The sequence below is a fragment of the Pagrus pagrus genome (genome assembly GCF_965226575.1).
Source record: "Pagrus pagrus genome assembly, chromosome: 8".
In the NCBI taxonomy this organism is placed as follows: domain Eukaryota; kingdom Metazoa; phylum Chordata; class Actinopteri; order Spariformes; family Sparidae; genus Pagrus; species Pagrus pagrus.
Genome location: NC_140192.1, coordinates 18237414 through 18252270, shown reverse-complemented (window position 1 = coordinate 18252270; position 14857 = coordinate 18237414). Strand labels below are relative to the sequence as shown.

At 39.9% G+C, this 14857-nt stretch overlaps 3 protein-coding genes across 3 annotated transcripts; 2 read left to right on the top strand and 1 right to left on the bottom strand.

The window, feature by feature from the left end:
* Positions 1–866: 866 nt before the first annotated feature.
* Positions 867–2581, bottom strand: LOC311261893 (natterin-3-like; the record flags this gene model as incomplete). The annotated part of the gene is made up of 3 exons (XM_084360906.1): positions 867–1933; positions 2413–2497; positions 2546–2581. The coding sequence occupies 3 exons, from the start codon at positions 2579–2581 to the stop codon at positions 867–869; spliced, it is 1188 nt and encodes a 395-aa protein (XP_084217032.1).
* Positions 2582–5918: 3337 nt separating this feature from the next.
* Positions 5919–7498, top strand: LOC311261892 (natterin-3-like; the record flags this gene model as incomplete). The annotated part of the gene is made up of 3 exons (XM_084360905.1): positions 5919–6109; positions 6193–6233; positions 6399–7498. The coding sequence occupies 3 exons, from the start codon at positions 5919–5921 to the stop codon at positions 7496–7498; spliced, it is 1332 nt and encodes a 443-aa protein (XP_084217031.1).
* Positions 7499–11486: 3988 nt separating this feature from the next.
* Positions 11487–13236, top strand: LOC311261010 (natterin-3-like; the record flags this gene model as incomplete). The annotated part of the gene is made up of 2 exons (XM_084359350.1): positions 11487–11580; positions 12152–13236. The coding sequence occupies 2 exons, from the start codon at positions 11487–11489 to the stop codon at positions 13234–13236; spliced, it is 1179 nt and encodes a 392-aa protein (XP_084215476.1).
* Positions 13237–14857: the final 1621 nt, after the last annotated feature.

Genomic DNA, 14857 nt, shown 5'->3' with positions numbered 1-14857 from the left:
CTGGTCTGTCAAAGATAAATCCGGTGGACAAAGTTGGGACATTTGTGCTTCCATCATGGTGCTCACTAAATTAAATTTGACTACTTGTGGATGTGTTTTTAATATTTTGATTTTTTTTTACTTTGAATATCCTTCAATGCAATGCACAAAAGAATTGGAGGAGCTGCTCGCAACTGAAGCTAATAAAACTAATGGTGGTTAATGCTGAGACAACTCCAGACTCACCACAGAAAACAGCATTTAGCTGTTTAAGATAGTAAAACTTTTCTAAACCCAACTTACAAAGTGCGTTCAATAACAAATGGATTAAAAAATAAAACAATTTTTTAAAAATAATGTACAAGAAAAACATTATTTTCTACATTGCAGAGGTTAAATTACTGGTCACAAGTCGTCCTCCACTTGTATTTTTCGTGTATGTGCGCTGGAGATTTTATGTTTCTGCATCACATTTGTGTTGATTGCATACTGGACCATGATTGACGTCCAAAGAAGTTGTGATGTCACAAAACCACAGTCATACATGCTTTTAAACAAAGATTTGAGGTGAGCTGAAACTTCTGTCCCTCTTCAAAAGGTGAAACATCCTTCTTGTGTCAAACTGAAACCAAGTGAGTAACAGAAGAATTTTGATACGTCAGGTGATTTTATTTAACAAAACAATTCATTAAGGCACAAATCTTTTAAACATCATAATGTTGTTTTCTACTAATTATATTACATTCATTCATTGGCTTCAAGTGTCTTCAATAAAGGCACTTAAATTACATGGAATCACAGGAACCAGAGCTACATACCATCCCCACCAAAAAAGCATCAGATATAGAGATGCATTATGTGACACATTATGTGTGTCTTTTGACATTTTATCTGCAAGGCTCGGTGTTGTTGAGAAACTCACATCGGCCCATCACAGCTTGGACCTCTGCTGTCTGAACGCTGTCATACGTTCCTGTGATAGACGTCGTGTGGATCTCCCCGTTACCGTAGGTGCGGCTGAAGAGTGCTGTGAACGGGATGTTAATTTTGTACCTAAGGCGCTTCATAGTAGCAGTGCAGGAGTGGTTTGGCGGGGCTGTGATCTCCACAGAAACAGTGTCGGTGATAGTCTCTGTCACAGTCATCCCCTGAGAGTACTGGAAACCCACCTCAGTGCTGACCGTGACACCTCCCTCGATGATGAGAGGGATGCCAGCTTTGAAGCTCGTACTAACACCTACTTTGATAGAAAAGTTAATGTCCCACCTTCGCTGCGCCTCATATGTCTTTGTGAGGGTATCTGTTTTAGCCACTGGGCTGCATTCATTGTTGCTGATGACTGTTTTACGCATGACCTCTGGAGGATACTGAAAGGTTTTAGACTCATCAGTGATATACTTGACATCGTAGATCTTCTGGCTAACTATATTCTCATTGATGGTCAGGACCTGGTAGTCACTATACCAATATTCAGAACCTTTCCAAGGTAGGTAAAAGCACTTATCCTGAGTAGACACCTCCCCAAGTCCATATTTGTTCTGCCCTACATATATGTCCTCCCCAGGGCAGGTTCGGACTGAATTCTGGGGAACTGAACCGTGTGAACTGTCCTTCCACTCCAGGATCTCAAAGTTGTCTTTGTTTACCAGGATCTCAAATGGGGAACCAAGATATTCTTTTTTTGTTTTGGCATAGTGACAATAAGGACCCATACTAGGGTTATAAAAGCCAGCATCACACTTGTATTTACAGACATAATCAGTACGACGAACATAACCATTGTAAATTGAAACAGCATATTCAGGGAGAGAGTTGTTCCAGGTCACCCACTCCAGGTTAGAGCTATCGTTAGACACAGTGGTAGAAGACTGAACCTGCCTCCTCTGCCTCGACTTCGCAACAGTCAGAAGAGGTCGATCTGCGAGCATCGATCTGTCGACGGTCATCTCAGAGACTGGATAAAGAAATGGGGAAAGGTTCAGACAAGGAGAATGTTTGCATTAGTACAAGAGAAAGAGCAAAAACAGAGAGAAAACATTTAAAAATATGAAGCAAAACAGTTATAAAAGCACATTTTTTGACACTGAGATCAGTAACTGGCCGCTCCTGGAATGTCTCCCAATTATTGGATGGATAAACACATTCATAGTTACCAGAGGAAGAATCTTTCCATTCCTGCCTGTCGCTCCAAATTACATTTGATTGGATACATTTATGTAAATGTTCAGGATGATTCATCAAAAGCATCTTATGGTTTTACAGGAAGAGGAAAGAGAGGGATTTTGTTGTTTGCATTAAAGATGAGATAACTGAACAACTGACAAATAGACAGGATCAAAATGTGTCACTGTGTCTTTTAGAGGGATAGGCATCGTTTAATGATCAACATACCCCTCAAAGTTTTCCAAAAGTCATAATGTCATTTGTTTTTACCATTTCTCTGCTCTGTGTTGTCTCCGAGGTCCAGAGGCGTGGCTGAGGACAGAGCCAGCAGGGCCAGCAGCAACAACACTGACAGCTTCATCTGGAGATAAAACACAGAACAACATCTCTGTTCAATACTCACTTTGTGAAGACTCTGTAGTCTGGGCTGTCTGCACATGGTACATTTGTTTTTGAAGATTAAGGAAATTAATCATTAAAGATTTTGGAAATACAAAATTTGATGGAGACTAAAAATTTGAATCACAATTACTGTATGATAATATTGTCAAATTATTTTTTATCATTATTCATATTATTAAAAATATGATAAAATATGTTCCTCTTTATTTCAAAGGAAAGGAAGTGAGTCATAATAAGTCTTAAGCAAAGTCCAAATATTTTCTGCAACTGAGTCATAATTTAAAATTATGCAAATTTACAATTAAAGTTTCCAATACAATAAAAAAAAAAACTTGAGCTGAAAAGATAAAACTCAATGAAAAAGTACTCACCATCCCAGTGTCCATCAACTGATGCACCTCCAGTCCCCTTCAGGCTTTTATACTGTAGCTGCTTCATGACCCAGTCACTGAACAAACACCATATATACTTTGACCTGATGGGTAAACAGTAACCACACCCGTGGTTTATTTGCTCCAAACAGAATATATTTTACATGAGCCACAAAATAACAAGTTCAATCTGAACAAAGTAACACTCATCAGATTCTTTCGTTCTTTCTTCACCCCCTCTCTTCTCTGTACATCCAACAAGTATAGAAGGCTTACGTTATGTTTTCCCTCCATTCAGCAGACAAATAACAGAGTTAGGTATTGTACATTACAATAGGAGTTGCTCGTCAATCCAAAACACCGGCCTCTGTCCCTCCACACCGGTCTTTTAGTCCAGTTATCTGCACAGACAGCCATATTATTTACCTGATATTAACATAAAAAACCCTCCATAAGGCATCAATACCACAAATACAACAGCTAGCTCTATCAGAGCAGCTACATCCCTAATTATGTGCAACTTTATGTCTTAATATAATGTAAATGACCACCCCCTGTATAGTTGTCATGAAGGGATACATTAGCTACAGAGACCAAAACTGTTTTTTTGGACCAGGAACATGTTTATTTCTGCTGTAAAGTTGGGCATTTTAACATTGACTCTTCTGAGGATTGTCTCGCTTTTAGCCTCAAGTGGCTCAAGAGGTTGCCTCTTCATGTTAAGTTTATGACTGGTGGCTGAAGTAACTTTTTAAGAACTGAGTTCACAGCTGCAATACAAGCACCATAATTCAAAAGGGCCAATTTTAAGTTGTGTACAATGTTGGGACTTGTTGACGTTGTCTCTGTTGTCCATACGCAAACTGATCATGACCATACAAAGATTTTATTCTATCCGGCCTTTTCATATGGAAGGAAAAGGGCAACTTATTTTCTGTTACGGTTCCCTAAAGTCTACTAAAAGAAGTCCCCTTGTGCCTTTTTGTCAAGTCCATCAATATTTTACTAGCTGTCTTTAAAGAAATTCTAACATTCAAGGAAATGTGTTTCAGTCCTGGTGGCAACCTGTCCTGCTCCAACACACCTGATTCAAATGAAAGGCTTGTTTTCTTCAGCAAAGCTTGATAACGAGCCCAGATGGATGGAGTAGATACCTGTTTTTGATAGAAGAAGAAAACGCAAACATTGATGGCCGAACAGGACACATGTTATATTATTTATTACTATGGCTATTGTCTGAGACGTCCTTATTTCTCTGTCTGTCTTTAAAAAGTTAACCATCTCTAAGCTTTATTTTGACTGATCTTATCAGAACAGCTTATTTTTCTGTTCCCTGTGGTCTTACTTAAAGGAATTACGCTTCTGTTTGTCAAGTACATCAGTATTTCACTGGTTTTATGTGCTTGGTTGCTTTACTGATCACTGAAATGTTGGCTTATGGTCAACTGAATGTAACGCTTAATTATTATTACAAAAAAAGCCTTCTCGCCGGGGCAGTGGATGATTCCTGGGTGACTACAGCTTGCGCTGGTTTACACAGGGCGACTGATGAAGAATGAAGAAGAATACTTGATGTAGCTCTTGCTCAGCTGTACCTCCATTGGAGGTCAGTAGTTTTGTGTAGAAGTAGTAGTAGTGTCATCTGATGGTTTGCCTGAAGCTGTTTATGGCCTTCTTAAGTTCTCTCTACACCTCAGCTTTCGCTGCTTCAAAAACTGCGTTCCCCTCTGTTCTGCTGATACCAGCCTGTCAGTACTTCCCCTCCTTCGCCGAGTACAGCCTGGTCCTGCACTAGTCTTGCCTATTGGTGAAAAAATCCAGCTGGAAACCTGGAGAGAACAATAGTAGTTAGTGACTGTGCTGTGTGTCTAACACCGCCTTATCTTTCTCTTTTCTTTAATAGGTCAATAATTTACTAATTTTATTTTCCTGACTGTAAGTGATAAAGGGAAAAGGGAAACGTATTTCTCTCTCAAGGAAGGAGAGGCTGTTTACATTTAGATATCATGTTATTTGAGAATTCATTTGATCATGATTTATGATCATGTTTTCAGCCCTGCCTGTTAGTCTGTAGCTTTCCTCTTGTTAAATGCAGTTTTCAGGCCTTTCACACACCAGATTTACTTGTTTTATTATTCTCTCACAGGTTTTCTTATATGAACAGCTTTCAACTGATGGCCAATAAGCAACACAGCAGGAACAGTTTCTGACATGTTAGTCATTCAGAAACTTTTTTAGGGAGGTGTCTGTGGTGGAGGAAGTATTCAGATCATCTACTGAAGTAAAAGTACTAAAACGACAGTGTAAAAATGCTCTACTACTTATACTAATACTTATTATTATTATTATTATTATTATTATAAGAATTTGATTGTTATTACTGATGCATAGAAGCAGGATCTACTGTTTTTCGATGGCTGCTGAGCACAAAAGGGGAGTGTTGGCCCTTGACCAGCTCCCTGTGTGAGTTACATGTGGTATCTTGTTCGTTGAATAGGTTTAGAAATAGAAATCTTATTCACAAGAAATCGTCATTTTTGCCCTGAACTGTATAACTTTCTGCATTACTTCTGGATTATTACAAAACCCCACTTGACATGAATATGCTCAGTACAATAATACTACACAGATATCCTTTTCCTGGATTTTGTTGGATAAATATTTAATAAAAATCTATTTAGAAACATGATTTGTAGTTTATATGGTCAAGTATATTAATACACCTGTAATATTACTTTTAGACATAGTTTGTACTAATATTGTACTTTTCTCCTTTACTTGTGTCATCCAAATCATTCAAACCCCATATAGGTGAGGTGAATAACATTAATTGTCAATTAATGTTCTGCATTGAAACTTTGGGTTCTGACATCCATGAGAATGCTACTTGTCTTGCATCACCTACCAAAACACTAGACCAAGTACACCCCCTTCATGGTCACTGCACTCCCCACTGACAGTGGACCCGCCAAAGTGCTCCCAATCTGATCAAGCATCCATGGTATGTGCCCCATCTCACAACTCACAGGACTCAAACACCCTGGTACCAGGCACCACATGAGACCCCCAGAGGTCCTGTATCCATACCTCGACAGGTCAGAATCCAATCCACAGCAGGGCCTCCACGGACTGGAATTGATCCAGGACATCCTTCTGATGCACGATCAGATTGGGATCTGGGGAATGGAGGCCAGGTGGACACCTTGAGCTCTTTGCCACGTTCCTTGGGCCATTCCTAGGCAGTTTTATGGTGTGGCAAGAAGCATTGTCCTTCTAGGTGGTTTCTAGCATCAGGCTGTGCTATTGCCATGAGGGGGTGTACTTGGTCTACAATAGTGTTTGGGTGTGTACTGTGTCAAGTAGACCCAGGTTTTTCCAAGCACAACATTGCATTGTAACAAGATGATCAATGTGATTCACTTCACCTGTCAGTGTTTTTAATGATTTGGCTGATCAGTGTATTTTCCTTTTTTTTTATCACAGTCTCATACCTGGACCCAGATCTGGAAGACAGGATTCCTGAAATCAACGCTAGTGATCTGATGCAAACAGATGAAGGCTTCCTCCTTCCTCCTGTGGAGCTCGGGACCAGGCGCAGTCAGCCTCTTCCCTTCGACTTTGGAAGTGCCAACCTGAAATGGCAAACCTGGCAAGGCTCTCTTCCTGATGGAGCTGTTGCCATATACAGTCGTCATACTCGTTGTGACGACTACATCTGCAAATACAGATGTGAGGCCGGTTTCTACAACCCCAAAATGGGTCCGTACTGCCACTTCCCCTACGCAAGACGAGCGTACCGTTGTTTCCCCTTTGAGATCCTAGTTAACAAGGATAACTTTGAGTTTCTGGAGTGGAAGCCTGGTTCCTTTGGTTCAGTGCCTCAGAATTCAATTGGGACCTGCAATGGGGGTGACATATATGTCGGGATGAACAGGTATGGGCTTGGGAAGGTGCATCCCAAGCACAGGGCTTTCCTCCTTCCTTGGAAACGTAGAGAGTACTACTACCGGAAGGGGTACCAGGTCCTGACCGTCAATAAGGATGTGATCAGTGAGCACATCTCTGATGTCAAGTATAAGATTGATAGTGGTAAAATCTTTCAATATCCTCCAGAGACCATGCGCTTCTCTACCATAACCAACTATGCGTGCAGTGAAGTTGGGAAAACAGTCACGCTTTCAAAGCAAAACACAGTGGAAAACAGGTGGGACACTGGTTTTTCCAACACTTTTGGTGTCACAACTTCAATCAGCGCTGGATTCCCCTTTATTGTCTCCAACTCAGTTGAGATAAGTACTCAGACAACAGTGGAGTTCTCACAGGGGAAGTCCTTGATAGAGGAAAACTTGCACTCTGTTACCGTAAACCTCAATGTCCCACCCAACCACTTCTGCAGAACACGTATGGTGGGATATAAGTTCAAGCTAGACATCCCATACACAGCCCAACTGACACGCATCTACCACAATGGGAGAATCAGTTGGACTGTCATTACTGGGACATACTACGGTGTCCAGATTGGAGAAGTCAGAGCAATAGTTGACCGCTGTAAACCTCTACCAAACGTTAACCATTGCCGCTGAAAGACTATAGCATGAGTGTCCTGGTAGCTCAATGCTGTGGTGTCAGGAGCTCCATAAAGAATCAAAAGAACATTTTGAGGTGACGCAAGATGATTAACAGGAGAGGAACCAGAAAACACAATCTATTGTGTTTTACTTCTAATATTTTCCAGTTTTCTCATTTATTAATTGATGATTTTAACATCTTGAAGCCTCTAAGAATGGAATAAGGAAAATGATTTTTGGTTGAACTGAAGCATACATAGACTTTGGTGAAAGTTAAACAATTCAACAGTAATGTTTTACTGTTGAGAGAGATTATTTCTGCAGAAGAAATAGTCCCTAGAATAGCTTTAAAGAGAGGAATTTCTGGATAAAGCACAATTAATTAAGAGCTGTAATGTCCAATATATCCAGCAGGTGGCACTGAAAGATCACTCAACTACTGACAACACATTGTAGCTGGAATGCCACCCACCAGCAGTTAAGTTATGATCAAGCTCAATACACTGAACTTTGAACTAAATTACATAAATACATGTATTCTGTTTTTTAAATGGTTTGTTTTTGCTCATATTCTTCTTTTCCTGTGTAAAGCACCTTGAGTTGCCTTTGTGTTATAAGGCAGTTGATGCTCATGGGACAATTTGGGTGTAAATTAAAGAGTTTGTTCTGGAGCTCCTCTAATTGAAAAGTCTCATGAGATAACTCTTGTTGTGAATATGCACTATGTCAATAAAACTGACTTGATTTAACTTGACTTTGAAATGTGCTGTATAATTATAGCTACTCTGCCTTGCCTTACATGACCAAATCTAACTCTTTTTTTCAGCTATTCACTCAGCTGTAGCTCAGGAGGTAGAGCGGGTCGTCTAGTAATCGGAAGGTCACTGGTTCGAATCCCGGCTCCCCTCAGTTACATGTCGAAGTATCCTTGAGCAAGATACTGAACCCCAAATTGCTCCTGATGAGCAGCTGGCGCCTGCCTTGCATGGCAGCCTCCGGCATCAGTGTATGTGTGAATGGGTGAATGTGGCATGTGTTGTAAAGCGCTTTGAGCTGTTCGAGAGGACTGGAAAAGTGCTATAGAAATGCAGACTATTTACCATTAATTCAGTTGTTAATTATATTCATACTTATGATAAAATATAACATACTTATATACTCATACATAATTGTGTAAAACAGATTTGTGTTTCTTGGAAAGGATTTTTTTTTTTTTTTTAATAAATCAATACACTAATAAGTTCCTGTGGTCATATAATGACAACTGAGTCGTCTCAAACTCAACCTGCGGATGAAGATCATGGGATCCATTTGAAGGCTCGAGAAAAAGTTAGTAAATTGTAGTTTAATTTGTGAGTTCATTTTGTTAAGTTTTGAAGTTGCTGTAAAGCTGACAACAGCACTTTTGAGAGGCTCCTTTTAAAGCAACATCATGTAGAAATTGGCATTTTGTGCAATTTGGTGCCCCCAAAGTTTCTGAGTGCGACACCACTGTCGTAAATACAAATCCCAGGTTCGAAATAAAAACTCACAACATCATAACAATGTTATGTGTTAAAAATCTGTTGAAAAAGAACAAGTGATGTGAATGTTGACTCTGAGACAGAGACACCATTCACCCTAAGACACTAACCCATCAAAATGATTATGAAGCTGTGATTTTGTGGTAAAAAAGGTCTCTGTTTGATACCACAAACACTTTTGGTGTTGGATTCCTTTTAGGTTTGCGTCCATGTTAAGAGCTCAGCTCACTAAATTTAAATTGTGATGATGATTAAAGAAAAAGGAGCAGCACTGTGACATGATGAGGGGATTAACTCTATTAGTTTATGGTTTGGATTTCTCAGTTTATAAGAAGAGATGACATTTGACAAACACTATAATGAATGTGTGATACACTGAAGGTCATTGATACTGTATGATAGTCTGGAGGACAAAACTAACTGATAAGTAACTGACTTATCAGTCTCTCTTTTTTTTCCTACGTGTTAATAATCCTGAATCTTATCCTGGATTTATCTGTCCTCATTTCATAATGGGTCATGAGAGCAGCCAGCATGAACACAACAAGGGTGTTGTAAATAAAATAAAGGTGCAGATCGACTTAGACTTCTTCAGATGTGGCTTCCTACACCTTTATCTTGTTAAGCCTATTCAAGCTGTTCATTCCCACCTGGAAGCCGATCAATAATATCAACCAACTGTGGTGTGGTCTCCTTTCTCTGCCGCAGCCTGAAACTGCTCTCAGCTCAACAGGAGCAGCATTCAGGCCAACAGCCTTTCACCACAGGTCCCTTATTTTGAAGATACACCGCCTGATTTATTTAATTAAAATAAAACAATAACATGTCCTCATTGTGCATTGGATTTGAAAGTGTGGTGGATTTTGGGGTGCTGTTGAGCATTTCACCCAAATTTCCGTTGTGCGCCGTATGGCTTTAATATCGTTCATCTAAATAAATATTCATCTCTTAAAAGTTTTTTCTTCAACAGAAAGATAAATTGTCACAACATTTTATCACCTAATCTGACGACTACAGCTGGGTGATTCAGTATTATCTTCTATAAACTTTCAGTGTCATCATTTCTTCATCAAATACATATAGATTTCTAACATTCAGGGATCAGAAACCACCACCAATGTATAACGATTCCCCAAATTACTGACCCAATTAAAGACGTCATTCCTACTTTCAAATATGTTATTCCTTTGTCCCTTAAAATTCTGACTATGCTGATGATCCTCAGCTATTTTTGTCATTCCCCCAGTGACACTCAGTTGGAGGCATGCACCACTACTTGCTACTTGTAGTGGATGGCGAGACATCTAACCTGGACGAGAGTGGGCTTTGTTGTGTTCCTTCAGGTGAAAAGATGCCGCACTGAGACCCGTCCATCACCACTGATAATGCAGTAGTGGTGCCGACTCTTGTTTCTTTGGAAAGGATGTCTTCCTTGTTCTAGTCTATTTGGAATAAAGTTTAATAGTTATGGTCCAAAAGCTCAGACAGTAATTGTCTATTGACAGAATCATATATTCAGACCTGCCAAATTCTCATTTTCATATATTGACTTATGTTTAATGTATTAAATTAAATGTATTAAACAGGTGAAAAAGTTATTTTTGAGGGAAAAGGAATCCTAAAGACACCAATCCCCTTCAGCTGGTACCAAATCCACTGCACCACTTTGTGTTTATTGATCCCTGTCAGACAGAGTGCACAGTGTGCTTTATGATTGAGCCATAAACCAGTGTATATAAACCTGGAGGTGACCGGCTGTGGACTCTGTGGGGAGCGACTGTAAGGGTGAGTGCTGCTCAGTCTCTTTTCACCTTCAGTCAGTCAGACTCAGGGCAATCATTGATGATCATGATCAAGTGGCAATAATCTCTAATAATCAATTTGTATTATTTGGTTGTATTATATCATATTTTCAGTTTTGTTTTGTAAAAATCTAAAGTAAAATCTTGGCTTAATGAATGTCTCCAGGAGAAAATCTATCATTTCAATGTCTCTTGGTGTGGTAACTTAAAATATGTTCTACTTTACTATCAAATTAACAACAATAATTATTTATAGTTATTATAGGAAAATGTGTACTCTTATATACATACTTCCTAAATGACCCACAAATATTTCTGAATGGACACAGACAATATAACCCCTTTAAACTATTGTGCATACAATGATCATTTCAGAGTGTTGTGTTGTTTAGCACATTGTTACAGAGGTTTTAGATGATAGGTTTAACATGAAAAAGACAGAGATCATACTCGCAGTTGTAAAATATTGATTGTGTCCGAAAAAAGATTTGAGCCGAGTTGTCTAAAAATCAGATCCTTTTTACGGACGAAGTGTAAGAGATGTTTGGCTCCTGTTTGTTAACTGTTCTGTTTTTGAAATGATGAAATGTTTCGTACATGAAATGTACGAAGGAGCAGACAAACTTACTCCACACGCTGAGTTTAAAGCCTTGACAATATTTTGTGTTTCATTTCCAGATGAAGCTGTCGGCGTTGTTGCTGCTGGCCCTGCTGGCCCTGTCATCAGCCAGTCTGCAGGACATTGTGAAGAAGAGCGCACAGCACAGAAAAAGTAAACATGTCATATTTTTTTACATAGAGAAATAAAGATACAGATATTAGCTTGGCTTTACACCTCTGACTAAATCGATTCTGAAGCAGATGTTTTCCAGACTTTCCAGACAGTCTGAGCCCTGGTGTCGGGTCCTCAGAATTCATTTTGAGTTTCATTAGTTCTCCTTACAACAGACCAAATCACCGCAGTGTTGCCACTCTAACACTAACAGTATTTCCAGGCAGAAACTGTAGATTGATTTGAATTGTGGACATTATATGTGTAGTTATTTTTTAGCCATGATTGTAACATTGAAAGCAGGGCTGCCCAAAGTGGGGCCCACAGTCCAAAGTTGCCGCACCATAAGGTTCAGTTTGGCCCATGAGATGTGGAGAGACAAAATATTCATTAAAAGATTTAATATTAAAATTGATGTTCATGCTGTTTTTTTATTGTGAGGTAAAATACTCTTTAAATATGTAGGATCCCTAATTATCAAAGAAGAAGTTTGGGCACCCCTGATTTCAAGATTGTTAAACGTGTGCAGTGTGATTCAAATGTAAATGTTCTGTGTGTCTCTTTTCCACAGCTTCCTTACTGAACCCAGAGCTGGAGGGGCTGGTGCCTGAACCCACTGGTAACAATGAGGTGTCGGCTCCTCTGACTCCTGCTGACTTGGAGCAGCAGCAGGGTCTACCTTCCTCCATTTTCGGTGATAACGTGAACCTGGAGTGGCTGACCTGGAACGGCTCTCTGCCCAACGGAGCCGTTGCAATCTACAACGGTTACACAGAGCGCACCGACTACGTCTGCAAGTACCAATGCGAGGCCGGTTTCTACAACCCTAGCCTGGGCCCATACTGCCGCTACCCCTACGGAGACCGCGAGTACTACGCCGCTGAGTTTGAGATCCTGGCCAACAAAGACAACTTTGAGTTTCTGGAGTGGAAGGAAGACTCTTATGGTTCAGTGCCCCAGTATTCAGTCAGGACCTGCTCCGGTGTTGGCATCTATGTTGGGAAGAACAAGTACGGTCTCGGGAAGGTTGTTCCTCAGTTTGAAGCCTTCTTCCTGCCTTGGGAAGGCGATGAGTATTGGTACAAGAAGTACCAGGTCCTGACCATCAACAGGGATGCCTACACCCAGCACATCACTGACGTCAAGTACGCCATTGATGAGGTCGCCCTCTTCCAGTATCCTCCTGAGACCATGCGCATCTCCGGGGTCACCAACAACGAGTGCCAGACAGTGGTGAAGACAGTTACCATCTCAAAGACCTCAGAGGTGGAGACCACCTGGAACATCGGCCGATCCACCATGCTGGGTATCACAGGCAGCATCACAGCTAAAATCCCCCTCATCGGCTCTGCGGGCGTTGAGCTGAGCGGCGAGAAGACACTCCAGTTCTCCAGAGGAACCACCCTGGTGGAGGAACTCAGCCACTCCGTGTCCGTGGAGCTCAAAGTCCCACCGAACCACTCCTGCAGAGTCCGCATGGAGGGACGCAAGATGAAAGCCGACATCCCCTACACAGCTCGCCTCAGCCGCACCTACCGCAACGGAGAGACCCAGTGGACATCCATCTTTGGGACATACGACGGGGTCCAGATTGGAGAAGTCCGGGCCGTGGTGGACCGCTGTGAACCTGTGGTCGACGCCCTGCCATGCCCCTGAAAGACTGAAAACACACCAAAAGATATTTTTGAACAACATCTGATGTTTGTGATATTGTAAGCAAATAACGTGTCACAATAAAATAACGCAAAGCACATGGTGTGTGGAAAATATCTCTTGTGTCGGCTGTACATGTTGAAAATACATGAAATCATGGGGCCCTTTAACTTTTTCTTCACTTACATTATCTCCACAATCTCTCCTCCATTTTACCACCACATGAAGCTAATGACGTTTCACTGTTAATGATTTTACATTTAAATCAAACAACATACACAAACGTCAGAACCATTACGTGCATTTACCAACCGCTCAATTTCTGCAAATTCATATGAGCAATCCTATTTTATGCTTGCAGATAAATATTTCCTCTACAAAATAAACGATGCATGTTAAATTAGTAGTTCTAGTAGATTGATGCTTTGAAAGGGACCTTTAAAGTGAGGTATACTTTTTTAATAAAAGGAACTTTGAATGCAGGACTTTTACTTTAAATTGAAACATTTTAGTTTGTGGTAAATATATTTTAGGTAAATAAAAATAATTATTGCTCTCAAACCAAACATTAACCAATTTCATACAAAGCTGAGATAATATCAAGAGTTATTTCAAACAGATCGAGGTTGTACTAAAAAAAATGAACATATATAACTGAAGGGACTGAATGAAAACATGAAAAAAGGTTAATAAATAAAATGAGGTGCATTGTTTCACAGTAGATCAAAGTTGTATAATGACTTAACACAAAAAAAATAAATTCTTCCTTTTTTTTCTTCTTTTAATAGACCTAAATATTCAAATATCGTGTCAGTGTCTGTGTTTTTATACACATCCTTGAATATTCTGCTTGTTTATTCCCCTGTGACAGTTAAACCCTCAAAAAGCCAGTGTGCAGTTGGGCATTTGCTTATCATGACCAAAACAATATTCAGCAAGTTTGAAGGTCTACAATTTTCAGGAATATTATTATATAATATATATGATTCATTTGCAATAAAACCTCCAAAATATTGTTTATTAGAACCAAAACTCGGCTCCAAAACGTTACCAGCATGGGACACGACCAGAAAACACATTAATATTTTACAGGTTGCTCTCCCCTCTCTTTTGTGGGGTTGCGGTTGGGGTTGGAAAATATATTGATTAGATTCCATCGGTATTCTTTCAAAGTATAAGTAAATATTTTATACGTAGGCTGTATTTAAATCCATGTTTTATCCTCAGTTAATTCCCCATGGTCAGATCTGGATGGCTCCAGTGATAGCAGTATTGACCTCAAAAACAAGTGGTGTCATTAAATTTGTTTCATAAATTCATGTTGCCCTCAGGATGAATTTATAAAACTTTTACTTAAAGACTTTTAATCCAGCACCACATTCAGGCCAAACTATTAGTTTGTCCAATCTTTTACTGGTTTATAACCAAATACCTGCAACATTGATGACAGTCCATTCAGGCTCTTGTATTAGCTAATGTTAGCATGCTAACAAATTCACCTGAGATGGTGAACATTGTTAGCATTATGCCTGCTTGATATCAGCATGCCATTTTTAGTGTGAACTTCATCAGTGTGACCGTATTAGCTTGTGGCTGTTAGCATTAGCCCAAAGCACTGCAGTGA